The 14,278-nt window shown below is 32.3% G+C and overlaps 1 protein-coding gene across 1 annotated transcript; it reads right to left on the bottom strand.

The window, feature by feature from the left end:
• Positions 1-891: 891 nt before the first annotated feature.
• Positions 892-2,295, bottom strand: LOC149184262 (glucan endo-1,3-beta-glucosidase-like). The gene is made up of 2 exons (XM_089418873.1): positions 2,156-2,295; positions 892-2,023 (listed from the first exon to the last, which is right to left on the bottom strand). The coding sequence occupies exons 1-2, from the start codon at positions 2,229-2,231 to the stop codon at positions 1,053-1,055; spliced, it is 1,047 nt and encodes a 348-aa protein (XP_089274999.1). The 5' UTR covers positions 2,232-2,295; the 3' UTR covers positions 892-1,052.
• Positions 2,296-14,278: the final 11,983 nt, after the last annotated feature.

Raw genomic sequence — 14,278 nt, forward strand, 5'->3', positions numbered from 1 at the left:
TTTATTTAATTTGTTTAATTAAGAAGATTTATTGAAATCACAAATTTGAATTTTTTATATCAAAATATCTTAAATTTTTTAGTGTGTTAAATTATATATAAAATTAAAAAACTAATTTAAATAAAACAAATCAAAATTTAATTATAATTCTTTTTACTAAATTCCAAACAAATATTTATCATATATTATCAAAATAAATTACTTAAAAATATTATTTTTATTCATGAAAACAACAACATTAGCGGGTCTCTATTGAACACCAATTTCTACACTAAAAAATGCACATGTCTACAATAGACTTAGAAACCCGAAGGCACACAATTTATTAGTCATCAATAATGCTTTGAATGCGAAAACACTACCCGACTGTACAGACGAGCGCATGCATCCAACGTGTCCATTCATTTTAAATATAGAACTCTGTAAATTCAAAGAACCTGCAGAGGCATATGGTTTGGACACCTACATAGGCGTAGAATGGGTACTAATGAACGCAGTTAGTCTAAATTTCGAAACCATGTTTTGTTTTGCATTAATTGAAATTATAAGTTTGATGATTAAATTTTTGATAATCTAAATGTTTAAAATTTTTTAGAATGCTAAATTTATATATTAAAAAGACAAATTTAAACCATATAAATCAAAATTTTATCACAATTTTATTTTACCACAAATTTTTTTTTCCCTTACTGCAAAAATTTTCATGAACTCTTCTTTTACATGATTTTGTGATTTTTAGCTTGCCACGGTAGCTTCAAAGAAAATTCGATATAGCTATTTGTTTTGGTTAAAATTCAGGGAAGTCTGCCTGCATGCTTATAATTGGCGAACTACACGGGTTGTTTCTCAACTCTCAACGTCACTTTTGAAAACAAATGTAAAGACTTTCAGTTTCCAAAACGATATTAAACTCAACTTCTTTGACATTTTATTGTTCACAAATTATTTTAGAAGTAATGACCATACACTTGCAGATTACATATAGCACTGCATGAAGATAAGGGCTTGTCTGCATCGACTCGGGTCACATGTGATGTGGATTCCAACACAACTCATGGTGAGAAGTTGACAGAGTATACAGGCTGTTTAGTAGTAGGGTTGAATAGTCCAAAGTGTTTCTCTGTCTCGTCGCCTTGCTTCAAATCCTCGTTGAAAAGCGCGAAAACATATGTGTCGATGCTCATTCCTGGCCTCTTTGGTGTTCCTGCATTCGATAATACATGTTTAATAAGATTATTGTTATAGGTCTGAGCATTCTCAATGGTGGCCGCATCCGCGCCAGCAGAAGGCCATCCACTTTCGGCAATGACGATCGGGATGTTGGGATACCCCGAGGCTTCCATGGCCGACAAAAGAGTATCAACCATGGCATCGAACAGGTTGCTGTAGCTGTGATCTCTGTCTGTCACCGGCGTAGCAGTGGGCTGAAAGAGAGCGTAGTCCAGATGAATCTGGCTTGGGTTGCCGATGTAGCTGAAGTATGGATAGACATCCGCCATGAAGGGACCGCCGTTCTGTGACAGAAAATTGAGTATTTGGCTCATCGTGTCCTTCACAGCATCTACGAAGGTTCCGTTAGACGGCGGGTAGCCGCTGCTAACATCCGTCCTGTGGGTGGTAGAGACCTTGATGCTATTCTGCAGATTAGCGTTCTGGATCGCAGTTTGAATGTTGTTCATGGCCGGAACAAGATAGGGTACGTACTGAACGTTGTCCGAGGTTATCAAAACCTCGTTTCCCACTGCAATGTATTTGACATTGGTGGCGGGATAGAAGGGCACAATGTTCTCGTTAACCCAACCGTTTGCCGACTCTTGGCTGGAAGATATGGCCTGCAGGTCGCCGTTAGCGACACCCACTATTACATCGATACCAGAATTCGCCAAAGCTTTCAGTACAACTTTGTTTTCCTGGTAAATTCTCGTTTTCCCAATGTTGTTGGACTTCATCAAAGTTACCACCTCGTCTGCAGATGGAAGATTGTCTGCGTCCATGCCATAGTCCACTCCTATTTTATCACCATCTGCACACCGAATTCAATTAAATCAGTTTAATAGAGCGACAACGTTGAACTTAAATCTTTGAATAACAATCCTATTGTATGAAGCATGTATCAAAGTAGGAAGGAAAAGAATGCAATATCATGTTAATTTACCTGCGAGAATTAAACAACAGAAGATGGCCACACATCCAATCAGGAAGATCCTAGATTGGTCTTTAAAGGCTGCCATTTTTATCACAGGAAATCAGAGGATTGATAAATAGCATGCGAGGGCGTTGTATTTATAAGGAGCTCGATTGGCCTGCGCATGGATTGAATCGATAGGCCAAGAATCATGCCGTGCCGTATCGGACTAGCTCTGTCTCGTTTGCACTGACAATTTTGTTCCGGTACGTCACGTTATATCTAAAGTTGTACAATAGGGAGAGCTGGGGGCACATTTATTTATTCGTCGTGAAATGAAATGTCATTGGTCGTTTCTGCTCATTTTTCTTCATCAATTTGTCGCTGCCCAAGAGTTGAACAGCCGCCATCGATTATAACAGCCAAAGTCTTAAAGTACTCTTGACGTTCAAGTCTAACGTCTAACATCGATTATAACAGGCAAAGTCTTGAAATAGTACTGTCAGTCACTGGTTTTTCGGTAAGAGTGGGGATTGAATTTCTACTCGGTTCACTTTTTTGGTTTTTTAAATTTTGGTTCCGAAAGATTTTCTAGTTTAACATTTCCTCTTTTCTTGGGTCAAGTCGTGAGGTCCCTCTTATATGAGAGCCCTCTTTTTCCTCGTGTTTCATAAATTGCACACAATTCCATTTCATTTATTTTTTTATACATGAATGGCACAAAATTCCACTTAATTTCTGGAAAGATTTTCCGTGATTTTCGGCGATGGAAATATTTTTGCCTTCCGTGTTCCCATTTAAAAGATTTTTGCGATACGCCTAGCTCTATATAACAAGGGCCGATGTATCCACTATCGGAGGGCTCAGGGCACATTTTTCTTTCTCTATTTTCCCATGTAAAGTGTTCAAAATGGGTGTTGGTTCTATTAATGGGTGAATTAAATTGTCATGTAATTTCTCAATGATATTTTTGGTATACTATCTTCTTACATATAGAATTTTTAGTGTGATCAATGTTTTATTGTATTTCCATATTGATCTCAATTTTGTTTATAACTCTTCATCATTTTTTATCGTATTCAATTAATTTCCAATCAAATAACATAAATATTACATTTATATAACTTGGGAAACAATGATAAATATATTCACAACTTCATTAACATTTTTATTAATATATATTTATTTCGATATAAAAAATTGCTATATATTTCATATTTAATAATAATAATAATGAAAACTAAAAATATGAATCTTTCACAGACATTAATATATATTAATGGTGTAGTCTAACTTATAGACTAAAAAATCTTTTTCACAGGAATTCAACAATGCAATTTCAAGCTAAAATGTGATTTTTTGTTGTTCAAAATACATTTTTGAATACATAGATTCAACACCCCCAAACACTTAAATTCTACATATTAAACAACTTAGGCACTTTAATTATATAGATTAAACTCACGTTTTTAAATCTCTGTTAGATTTTGGTTAAAATTAACCATAAAAATATCATATTAGAAAAGCTCTTTCATCTATAAATTAAACTATGCTTATTTTAATTAGTAAAATTAATATTTACAGAATTTTTTTAATTAACATAAAATCAATTCCATCTTTTATTATTAAAATCATTACATTAGTTCTAATATAAATACAATTAAAAAAAATATTAAAAAAACCATAATATTTTAAATAAAATAATTTAAAAATACCATAATATTTTACCTAACAAATTTTATATTATTTATTTAATGTATATTAAATAATCATAAATAAAAATTATATATCAAAGACCATAAGAGGTATCCCACTCACCTGGTTCACAACGTAAACATTTAAATGCGATACTTGTATTTGTTTACCCAAATTTTTGATTCATTTTATATTTTATCCAGTTATGGTTTAAATAACATGTGATAGATTACGAACAAAGGTGATATTTTACTTGTCACTGGCAAATTTGGAAGGGAAGTTTTGATATAAATTTTAACGAAGGTGATATTTTACTTGTCACTGGCAAATTTGGAAGGGAAGTTTTGATATAAATTTTAATAAAAAAATTTCAGGGTGTTTTAATGTTTTTTTATTTATTTAAAAATGATTATTTAAAAATGATTAAAATATGTAATAAATAAATTGAGTGATGTTATTAAAAAAATTATTGGTAACAAAGTTGTTTGGTTGGTATTGATGTCAATTTTTATATGTGTTTTGGCATGGTTTATTGGTGTATCATGATCATAAGTGTGTTGCTATTATTGTAAGATGGCTAGAACTATATATTCTAGTGTGATGATGATGTTTTATTGAGGATATGTTACAGATTTAGGTGAAGATTCTTGAGAAAATAAAATCACGGGCAATTGCAAGGGCTTTTCCCATGGTATTTAGTGTGAGGGCTTATTTGATGTGGTCATCAAAAGAAGTGTGTAATTAATGATTTATATAGTGTATCTCGATGAGGGAGAAATTAGCATAAATATGATATGCCATTGTTAGAGTTTAGTTGAGCTATAGTGCATAATGAAATTGTTTGTATATTTGTAATAGTGAGCAGCACTTAGAGAGGTTGAGATTGTGTTGGAAAAAAAGTTTACTTATTTGTGTGTTGCAAACTTCATTCGTTTGCTTTGGGTTCTAGCCTAAAATGAATAAAAACGTAGCCCTGAGCATTTGAAAAAGATGGTACCTCCGACAAATGGTGGCATGCCAAGATAGGAGTGGCTAGCACATGACTTTTACACTATGGGAAGATTTCAGTACAAAATTACTTAATAAACTTGCTTCTATGTTCGTTCTATTTAACTGGAGCCTGGCACGCGGTGCACAATTGGAAAGCAGAAAGAAGTGAAACGAACTAGTAAAGCTCTTCGTCGGAATGTGGGTAAAGGGTAGATAGGCGGTGGCGATGGTGATTGTGATGGCTTAATAAACTTGCTTCTCCTGTTCGTTCTATTTAATCATTATCAGCCGGATTATAATTTAATGTTCAATAACAATTATTAGGAGCTCTAACATAATTTAATGATCAATAATCCGGCCGTATAGATTTAACTTTTATCGAATATTTTATAATAAGAAATTATATATTTAATTTTACAATATTTTAAAATTTTAAATGTAAATTAAAATTTATATTAAAAGTATTTATTTTAATTTTATCTTTGTTGTGATTTCGTTTTTCTTATACTTATATATATATATATATATATATATATAAATATTGATTTACTTAAAAGTATTATAAAATATAGTTATGAGTGGTTGACATCACAACAAAAATATAATAAAAATATTTCATTTTTATTTTTATTAATAAAATATTTCTATATTCATTTGAAATAAGATAATTTTGTTTAAATTTTTAAAATTATTTTAAGATAATTAAAACAAAAATATTGATATTATTTATATTTTCATATTTAAATGGAAAACATAACTAAATCATTTGAATATCCATAATAAATATTTTATTTTATTATTAATTTTAGAATATATATATATTTGAAAATACTTTCATCTCACTTATCTTGGAATAAAAACCACTTTAAGCCCTTTTCACGGAATAAAAACCACTTTAAGCCCTTTTCACGTCCATTAGACAGACATGTTTATGAGGAAATTATAAAAAGACCATTAACATAAAAATTCAAGAAGCTCAAATATTTTCAATTGATATTAAAATAATTCAAATATCTCATGATATCTTAAATCATGAGGTGTATAATTAATTTAGCTTAATTTTATAAATTTCTTAGGTTTAGGAATGTAGGCAAAGTTTCGGTTCTTTGTTTTTCAATTTGAAAAAGAATGGATAAGTATTTTATTTTATTATTAAGTTTAGAATATATATATATAAAATTAAGTTTGGGTATGTTTTAAAATTGTACAATTGATTATAGGTGACGTGGTTTTTTTTGAATAATAGTGATGGGTAAGCTTGCATTTGAGATTAACAGTTAACTATGGTTAATCTTATTATAATTTGATTTCCCACTTGCAAAAAATATGTGTATGTGAGTGTACATGCTAAAAACAATAAATATTTTGTTGTGAAAAGTCAAGAAGTAATTGAAAATAAAAAGATTAAACTCCTTTGTAATAATATTAATAAGAGGGAGATGTGTAATTCATTCCATTTTTACTATATAATTAACATGTAACATTTAAAAAATATTAGTAGTAATTGAAAATTTCAATTTGCACCATAAATAAAATAATGTAAAATTAAGTAATATTGAGATGCATTTAAAAATATATTATAGTAATAACAAAAAAATTCTTTACAACGTAATTCATAAATAAAATATCCCATGTTAATTAAGTTATTTCAATGTCAACAATTTACATATAATATATGGTTTCAAATAATAATAGTAATAATATAAAGCAGTTAAAAGCATAAATTCTTATTGTTATAGTATTTCAAGTATCATTATTTTGCATTTTAGCCTTTTTTAAAGCATTGATTTTGAATCTACCAAATATTTCTTGGAATTGTGTTGTCTACACAATCTAAGTATCCAAGGGATTTTTAAGAAGTTGAATACATTATATATAGAAAGAGTGTCATCTTAACCATGATTAATGCGTCTCCAGAGGGCATAAATCTTTAAAGGTGCAGTTTTTTAAGTTTTGCATTGTAAAAAGGGTTGAGATGTCTCAATGCTTACTAGATATTTGTGATTTGAACTCTCTAAATTAATTATTTAAAGAAAACATATAAAATGATTTATAATTTTTTTAGATGTGAAATTAATCGTTCATATAATATTGTAAATAATTTTATTTATAAATTAAAAATCTTTATAATAAGATGGGGTGAATCTTTTCAATTAAATCTTTTGGTATATCTATATATATATATATATATATATATATATATATATATATATATATATATAATAAATCAAAATTTTAAGTTATTTATTTTTTATGGTTTTTTAATAAAATAAATGTTTTGATGTCTATTATAGATATTCTTATAAATATTTCTTCACGATTGACATTTTTGCCAATCAAGTAATTTTTTTTGTTGTTGAATTTCTCTTTAAAATTATTCTTTATACATTTAATATTTTTAATATTTATCTTTGGTAACATTCAATATTTATCTTTTCCTGTCATTTCAATAATATATTAGGTACTTCTGTTTTTTTTTTTCTAATTGTCTTTTAAAAAAGTCACCAAACAAGTTTTGTCACATCTATTAATTGCAAATCAACTAAAATTTCATTAAACGATTATGAATGGCATAGAAAATCTATTAATTCAAAAATTAAAATTTCATTAAACGATTATGAATTGCATAGGAAATCTATTAATTCAAAAATAACATCAAACCTTACTGTATGTAGTTCAATCAATCACCGTAAATTATTAGATATCCGATAGCCACAAAAATGAGAGAATTCCTTCCAGAGATTTGTTTTTGCCCATTCCTATGTCGCACCTCTCTAGCTATTCTTGAAATTTCACCTAGATACACACTTCTTCAACTGCATTTTTGGTTAATATTTGATATTTCAATTATTTTTCCACTGCATTTTTGGTTAATATTTGATCTTTTATAATTGAAGAATTTTGTTAAATAGGCTTTGAGCATTTAGGAATTTTATAATGTCCCTTCACTTTCGAAAGAGTAAGATAAATACAATTAATTAAAGTGACTAAACTTATTATTATGAATTGTAATTTCAAATTATATAATATTCATTATTTTTATTTAATTCAATTTTTGATATATTAATTATTACAATGATAAAAATAGTAAAAGAGAGTAAGAAAATAACCGTAATTATCACATAGCATATATATAAGACTATTTATACGGCTATTTCTTGGGTTTCTATTATGTGAAGAAATTTATGTTAAGAAATTTGCAAAATGAATGAGATTTGTCTTTAATTTACTTACAAATAATGAAGCTTTTAAATGTATATGCAAAGAGTTTAATTAGATGTGTTGTGCTGGTTTATATTAATATATAGAAATAGATTACACTTAAATTGAACAGTTATATAGTTTTCCATAAAATTTGAACGTATAATTAGTTATAGGAAAATCAATTTTTTTATTATTACTGGTTGAAAAAACTAATTATTAATTATTAAAAGTGGAGTAAGTATTATTTATTAGATATCATGAGAAATTAGTCAGTTACGACTACCTCTCATGGAAATGGTCATACGTTTGAATGACTTACTTAACGCAGTTGAATCCCAAAAATGATATCTAATATAATGCACTGCGTAATCCCCCATACTTAAGTATTATTTATATTTATATTTATATATAGAAGAAATAGTTTTTGCCTACTTACTTTTGGCGATACAATTTCAAGTATGATTATAGAGTTCAGGCTTCTCTGATCCATATCAAGATTGTGAGAGATTTTTCAACGAAAATCACATGGAGTATCATGACGCGTTTCGAACCAACTAGTGTGGTTCATCGCTTGACGATGAACCACACTAGTTGGTTCAAAACGCGTCGACAAATGATACTCCATGTGATTTTCGCGGAAAAATCTCTCAGAATCTTCAAGTAAGATTGTGAAATTTTGATGTTTAAAATATATTTTTGAATGCATAAATAAATTCAACACACGGAAAACCCTAGAACAATGAATTTTTCTAAACTCAAGTTTTTTAAAATCTTTGTCTTATTTTGATTGAAATTAACCAAAAAAAATACCCTAAAAAACTATTTCTTAAATTAAACTACACCAACTTTAAATATATTCATTAAATTAACGAACATTTTAAAAAATTAATTGAATGTCATTAATTACACATAGTTAAAAAAAGTGAAATGCTAATACACTAATTATATTATCAATCAAATTTATCATTTCAATAAAATATGTGTGAACAACTTATATTCATCCCATTTTATCATAAAGATGATAGCTATATTTAAAAAGATATATATAAAACTATAAAATAATATTTTAAATCATAAAATATTATATTATGATAAAATTTATTTTAATAAAAACCTTATAATGTCTTTAAATGTTTTTTTGTTAAATAACTAAATTCTAAATAAATTAAAATTAAATTAATAACAACTTCAAATTCAACTAAAATTATTATAACTTTCATATTATTTAAACTAATATTGTTATCAACATCAAAATGACAAAAGATTAAAATATTATTGGTACTTTATCAAAGGGTGTTGAAAGGCATCAAAGCATTTTTGGTAAGATTGGTGAATATCACATCAATAATTTATTGATGATATTATGTTTTCGGTGAACTTGTGCTTTAGGAAATAAGATTCCTTGATATTTTTTTGAGAATTTTAGGAGGCATCATGCACCTAAATCAACGAGGACAAATATAATATTTTCTTCTTTAATACTTGGCACCATGTGCAACTTCAACTGGCTCAATCGCTTGGACTTCAGGATGCAACCTTCCGGCCAAATACCTACGCATTCGTCCAATCTTGCGATCTTTCAAATCAGCTAAATTGATAAAGATTCTAGATCAAATTAATAAATGACTCAACAATTGGGCTTTCTACTCATTGAACCTGACAGGTAGAGTCACTCTATTTAAGTTTGTCCTTCAAGCCCTTTTGATGTTTCAACTTTTAGTTATTCTTGCATCATAAGTGGTGTTCAAGGATATTGTTGCTAGCTTTAGCCACTTTTTCTGGCAAGGGACAAAAAAGTGAGAAGAAATGGGCATTGGTGGCATGGGAAAACTTTTTCTTCCAAAGATATGAGGAGGGCTAGGTTTGAGAGATCCAAAAACCCTTAACATACCTCTATGAGAAAAGCTTTGGTAGAGGTGGATCCAGGTAGGTTTAGAGGTTCACAACCTAAGAAGCTTAGATGATGAACCTTTCCTTCTAGATCATGCATTTGGAATTTTTCATAGGAGAATAAATATCTTGTCTAGAATCACATGTTCTAGGAAATCCAAAATTGTTGGCCTACATAGTCTTGGAGCAAATGTGGCAACAATCTCCCCAATCAGACAAAAAATATGATCTTTGCCCTCGAATAATTTAGCGTACTTTTGGGAATATCTAAGCATAGGTCTAGATGGTGCGAATGGAAAGCAAGTGATCATTGGTCGAATGGTCCATAATTGTCAGCCTCGATAATATTAGATGTAGATCTAAGGGAGAGAAGGATCCAAATATACCATGACTCGGATAAACTAAGGTGGGGCTATCGACCAAGAAGAATTTTTATGCTTAAAGAGGCTTACCATCTCTACATGGGGCATTCAGATAGAGACGTAAATCATCTATGGTAGAAAATATGGACAAGTAAGTTATGGTCAAACATGGCTCACTTTCTATGGTTGATAGGACACGAAAATATCTTAACATGGGATCACATAAGAAGGAAAGGATTATATCGAACCTCCCTATACCCACTCTCTAAGGATCATGAAGAATTCATTGAGCATATCCTCAACTTTTATGTGTTTACTATTTCCTTGTGGGACAAGGTCCTAATGAATTTTTTCCAATTAGATTGTTTGCCAAGCATTTTGGGAGAGATCTTGGTGGTTTGGAAAACTACTCTATTTAAGAACCTAGTGGTAAACAAAGCATGGAATCTAATGTTGGGACTCCTTCTTTGGAACATATGGAAAGAACACAATAGAAGCATCTTCAGGGACCAGAGGACTTCTAGGGATTTTGTTTATACTATCATGAGGAGGAATACAAAGGAAACCATCAATGCAAAACTATGGAGTGCAGAAGATTGGGAGACTAATCAAGTATATATTTGTGTTTAAAAGAGTTGGATATATCTGAGGAAATGGTTAAGACATCCAAAGTTCCTCGACAACAAAACTACAAATTATCTACTCATGGCTTTGCCCTTCCACCTAATGGACTTACCAAATTGAACTTTGACAGGGCCTCTTAAGGGAACCCAGGTCCAAAAAGATTTGGGGAAATATTCAGGGACTACAAAGGAGAGCTACTTAGACATTATAGAGGATTTTGTGGTACCGACACTAACAACATAGTGGAATTTACAGCTTTGGAACACAGATTGATTATTTCCCAAGAGGTAGGGTATAACAAAATTCAAATGGGTGGTGACTCTTTGATTGTAGTTATGGTGGAAAGGAGAATTCTATATGCAGCCTTGGTAATGAAAGGGATCAACAGTTGGTGCTTATATCTCCTAGTGTCTTCCATTCAAATATTTATTTTATTAATACTAGTTATTATCACCTTGCATTCACCACACACAAGTAATGGGGATGCAGATCTCTTGAAAAATTGTGGTAGTTGAGAACCATTGTTGGACTTCTCTTCAATGTCACCCTTACCATCCATATTTAGTTAGCAGGAGCATATGGAAGGAATTTTATTGTCATAAAAAGAAGCTCCGATGGGGGTGGGAACCTCGAGAAACGTGGGAGTATAAGAAATGGCCGACCACCCTGGTGACCACCATGACATTTAAACCATGTGCTTTGTGGCATAAATTCTGCATTTAGGAGTGTGTGGAGATTTGTTGTAGCAGCTACAACCAACCTCCAATATTTTTGCTCGCATGCAAATTTTGAAGCCTACCGTGGATCCTATGATCGATCGTTCATTGGTCACTTTTTAGTAAGCTGATGATCTCAAGCCCCTTCCTTGATCTTAAGAGTTGTTCATGTTCTCATCCTTATGTAGCAGGTGTCATCTTTAGGCATGGGGATTATTATTTTTCATGAAAAGGGAAGTTGTTCTACTTCAAGGGAAAATATTTGTGCGTATGAGTTATTCTCATTACATAGACATGTTTCACACTCACTTCATGCACTCTTGTCACGAAGGTTGTTGTATCAAGCAAAGTATGTTTTATTTGTTATGTATGGTCTATGTTATATGACTAAGTGCTCAAGTGTGTGATCATAACTAAATTATATCATTGTTCACATCATTTCCACTGATCTAACACATAGCCAGATTCTGGAGTTTCCCTGCCAACCTAGCCTCATCCGGCTTTCCGAAATTGCACATTTCGCTTCTGCAACCCTCGATTTTTTTCCCTTTTCCTGTTAGAACTGCGCAATGCACACAGACCCCAACCTCCCTTAGCATCCAAAACCACGCAGTGGTTTCCTCTAGTGTCCTTCCCTCAGCCGAAACCCACTATATCCAAAAACGGCATAGTATTTTCCCTCAGCTGCCCAGTCTGCCTTGCATCCAGAAACTGTGCAGAGATGTCCTACCAGGATATCATCCCAACAGCAATCATTGCCCCCTAAAATTGCACAGATGTATCTATCAGTGATCACAGGGAAGGATGACATGCTAGACGACTCTCAAGGAGTTCAGGAGAGGGACCAAGGAACCTAGGTTATGATAAAAGATAAGGGCCCAATGAAAACTCCATGGAATCCATAACCCTCTAGAGGGTAAGTATGGTAAGAAAAGCTCATATTTTGAAATATATCTCTTAGTTTAGTTTGAAGTAATTATACCATTATGTCTTCAATTGCATGCATCAAAGTCATTCCATGTGTTTCCTCTATGTGTCTTGCCCCCTGTCGCTTGTTGGTCCAGTAGTCATCTTTTAGCATATTGATTGGTTTGTCACACTTGCAATATTATTATGGTGATTTTGAAGGTTTGTATTTATTTCCATGAGTTTTCTTCACTCTGTGAACATCGGTCGCACTCAAACACAAAGTTACAATCACAATTGCGCAAGTGTCGTCACGGTCGTTCAAAGGTCTATCTCAAGTGTTGCACTTGTAGCTCTTAACCTTAAGATAGTATGAGTGAGCACATGTTTTGTCTTGTTAGTCTGTGTTGTCTTTTCGTCAAAATATGCTAAGTGTATGATCACATTTTCAGTTTGCAAAAATTCACTTGCTTTCGACATTGAACGATTTTCCTGAAAATTTGCTCGATCAGACAACCTACTTCAGCCGGACCTCGACTGAGCTGCACTGCGTAATCTCAATGCTCATTGATCCTGCTTTGCAACCTAGAACTGCGTAGTGCATGAGGTTTTCCTCCCGATCAATTGTACTACACAATCCTAGAATTGAGCAGCATTTCTACCTCCTAGAACTGCACAAAAGTTTTCTCCAAGCATGATCCAAACTGTGCTTCTTGCAAGATCAGTTGTGAAGCCTCTCTCTAGACTATTGGAAACCTACACTCCACTGGGACTTGGGTTACTGCACAGACATGCCAAACTAATTCCCGTGCTGCCCACCTCGCACTTCCTTAAGAAACTACATAGAAATGATCAGCAAGGCCTCTGCTGCATTACTCTACACTATCTCCAGAAATTGCGCAGTCTTGTCTGTCAGGTCCTCTGTTGGATTTCTCTACACTGTCTCAGGAAACTGCATAGAATTCCCACCTGGTCTCCGTGTTGCCTGTCTTGCCGTCCTCTTGAAAACTACACAACAATTCGCATGCACTCTGTCATGTCTTCCTCCCAGGAACTGCACAGAACTGACTAATAGTCCCTATGGAGGCCTATTTTGTTTTCCCTTCAAAAATTGTGCAGAAATGACCAAAAACCTGTCTTTGTCCTCTCCTTGGAAACTGCGCAAAACTGCCCAAGAGTCCCTCTGCAGCCCCGCTATATCCTCCTTTTGGAAAATGGTAGAGGTTGTTCCTTTCAAGGTCTCGTCTCGCAGTCGACATTGGTGACTCTCACTACCTTATTTTGCCTCTAAGTGATCACTACGTAGTTTTTCTTGACAGTGCAGACCAAACTCCAGAATTCCTCATGGCAGCTTGAGTTGTGCTCTACGCAGTTTCATTTTCATGTCCTCCCTCCTGGTCACCTCGAACACGAAAAATAATGCATCATTCTAGAATAGGAGATTTTTAGATTTGATGTCATTCCGTCATGAGTGAATCACAAGAACATATACATTGATGTAACATGGCGAGATGATGAATGAGATGAAGAAGGAGTGCATGCTAGAAGACTTTCTTGTAGCTAGATGGATGCACAAAGCACATCAAGTAGTAAGTGAAAGGAGTACATGCATGGAACCATCTTGCAAAGATCAAGGCCATGGGATACCCCGCAACACCAAGATATGCATAGGTGAAGAAAAAACACATCTAAGAACAGATCTTTCACTCAACAGTGAAGCAGCTTGACATGGACACCATAGTCAACCAGTACATGTCAGTAGTGTC

Source organism: Pinus tabuliformis, chromosome 3_2, assembly GCF_031772625.1.
Source record: "Pinus tabuliformis cultivar Carrire ecotype Pingquan chromosome 3_2, CPIR1, whole genome shotgun sequence".
NCBI classification, from domain to species: domain Eukaryota; kingdom Viridiplantae; phylum Streptophyta; class Pinopsida; order Pinales; family Pinaceae; genus Pinus; species Pinus tabuliformis.

What these genes read in the sequence shown, in the direction of transcription:
- LOC149184262 (XM_089418873.1), bottom strand. Translation starts at nt 2,231, where the DNA reads ATGGCAGCCTTTAAAGACCAATCTAGGATCTTCCTGATTGGATGTGTG. An exon ending in CTGTTGTTTAATTCTCGCAG is followed by an intron (nt 2,024 to 2,155) that starts GTAAATTAACAT and finishes TTCGGTGTGCAG; the next exon opens with ATGGTGATAAAATAGGAGTG.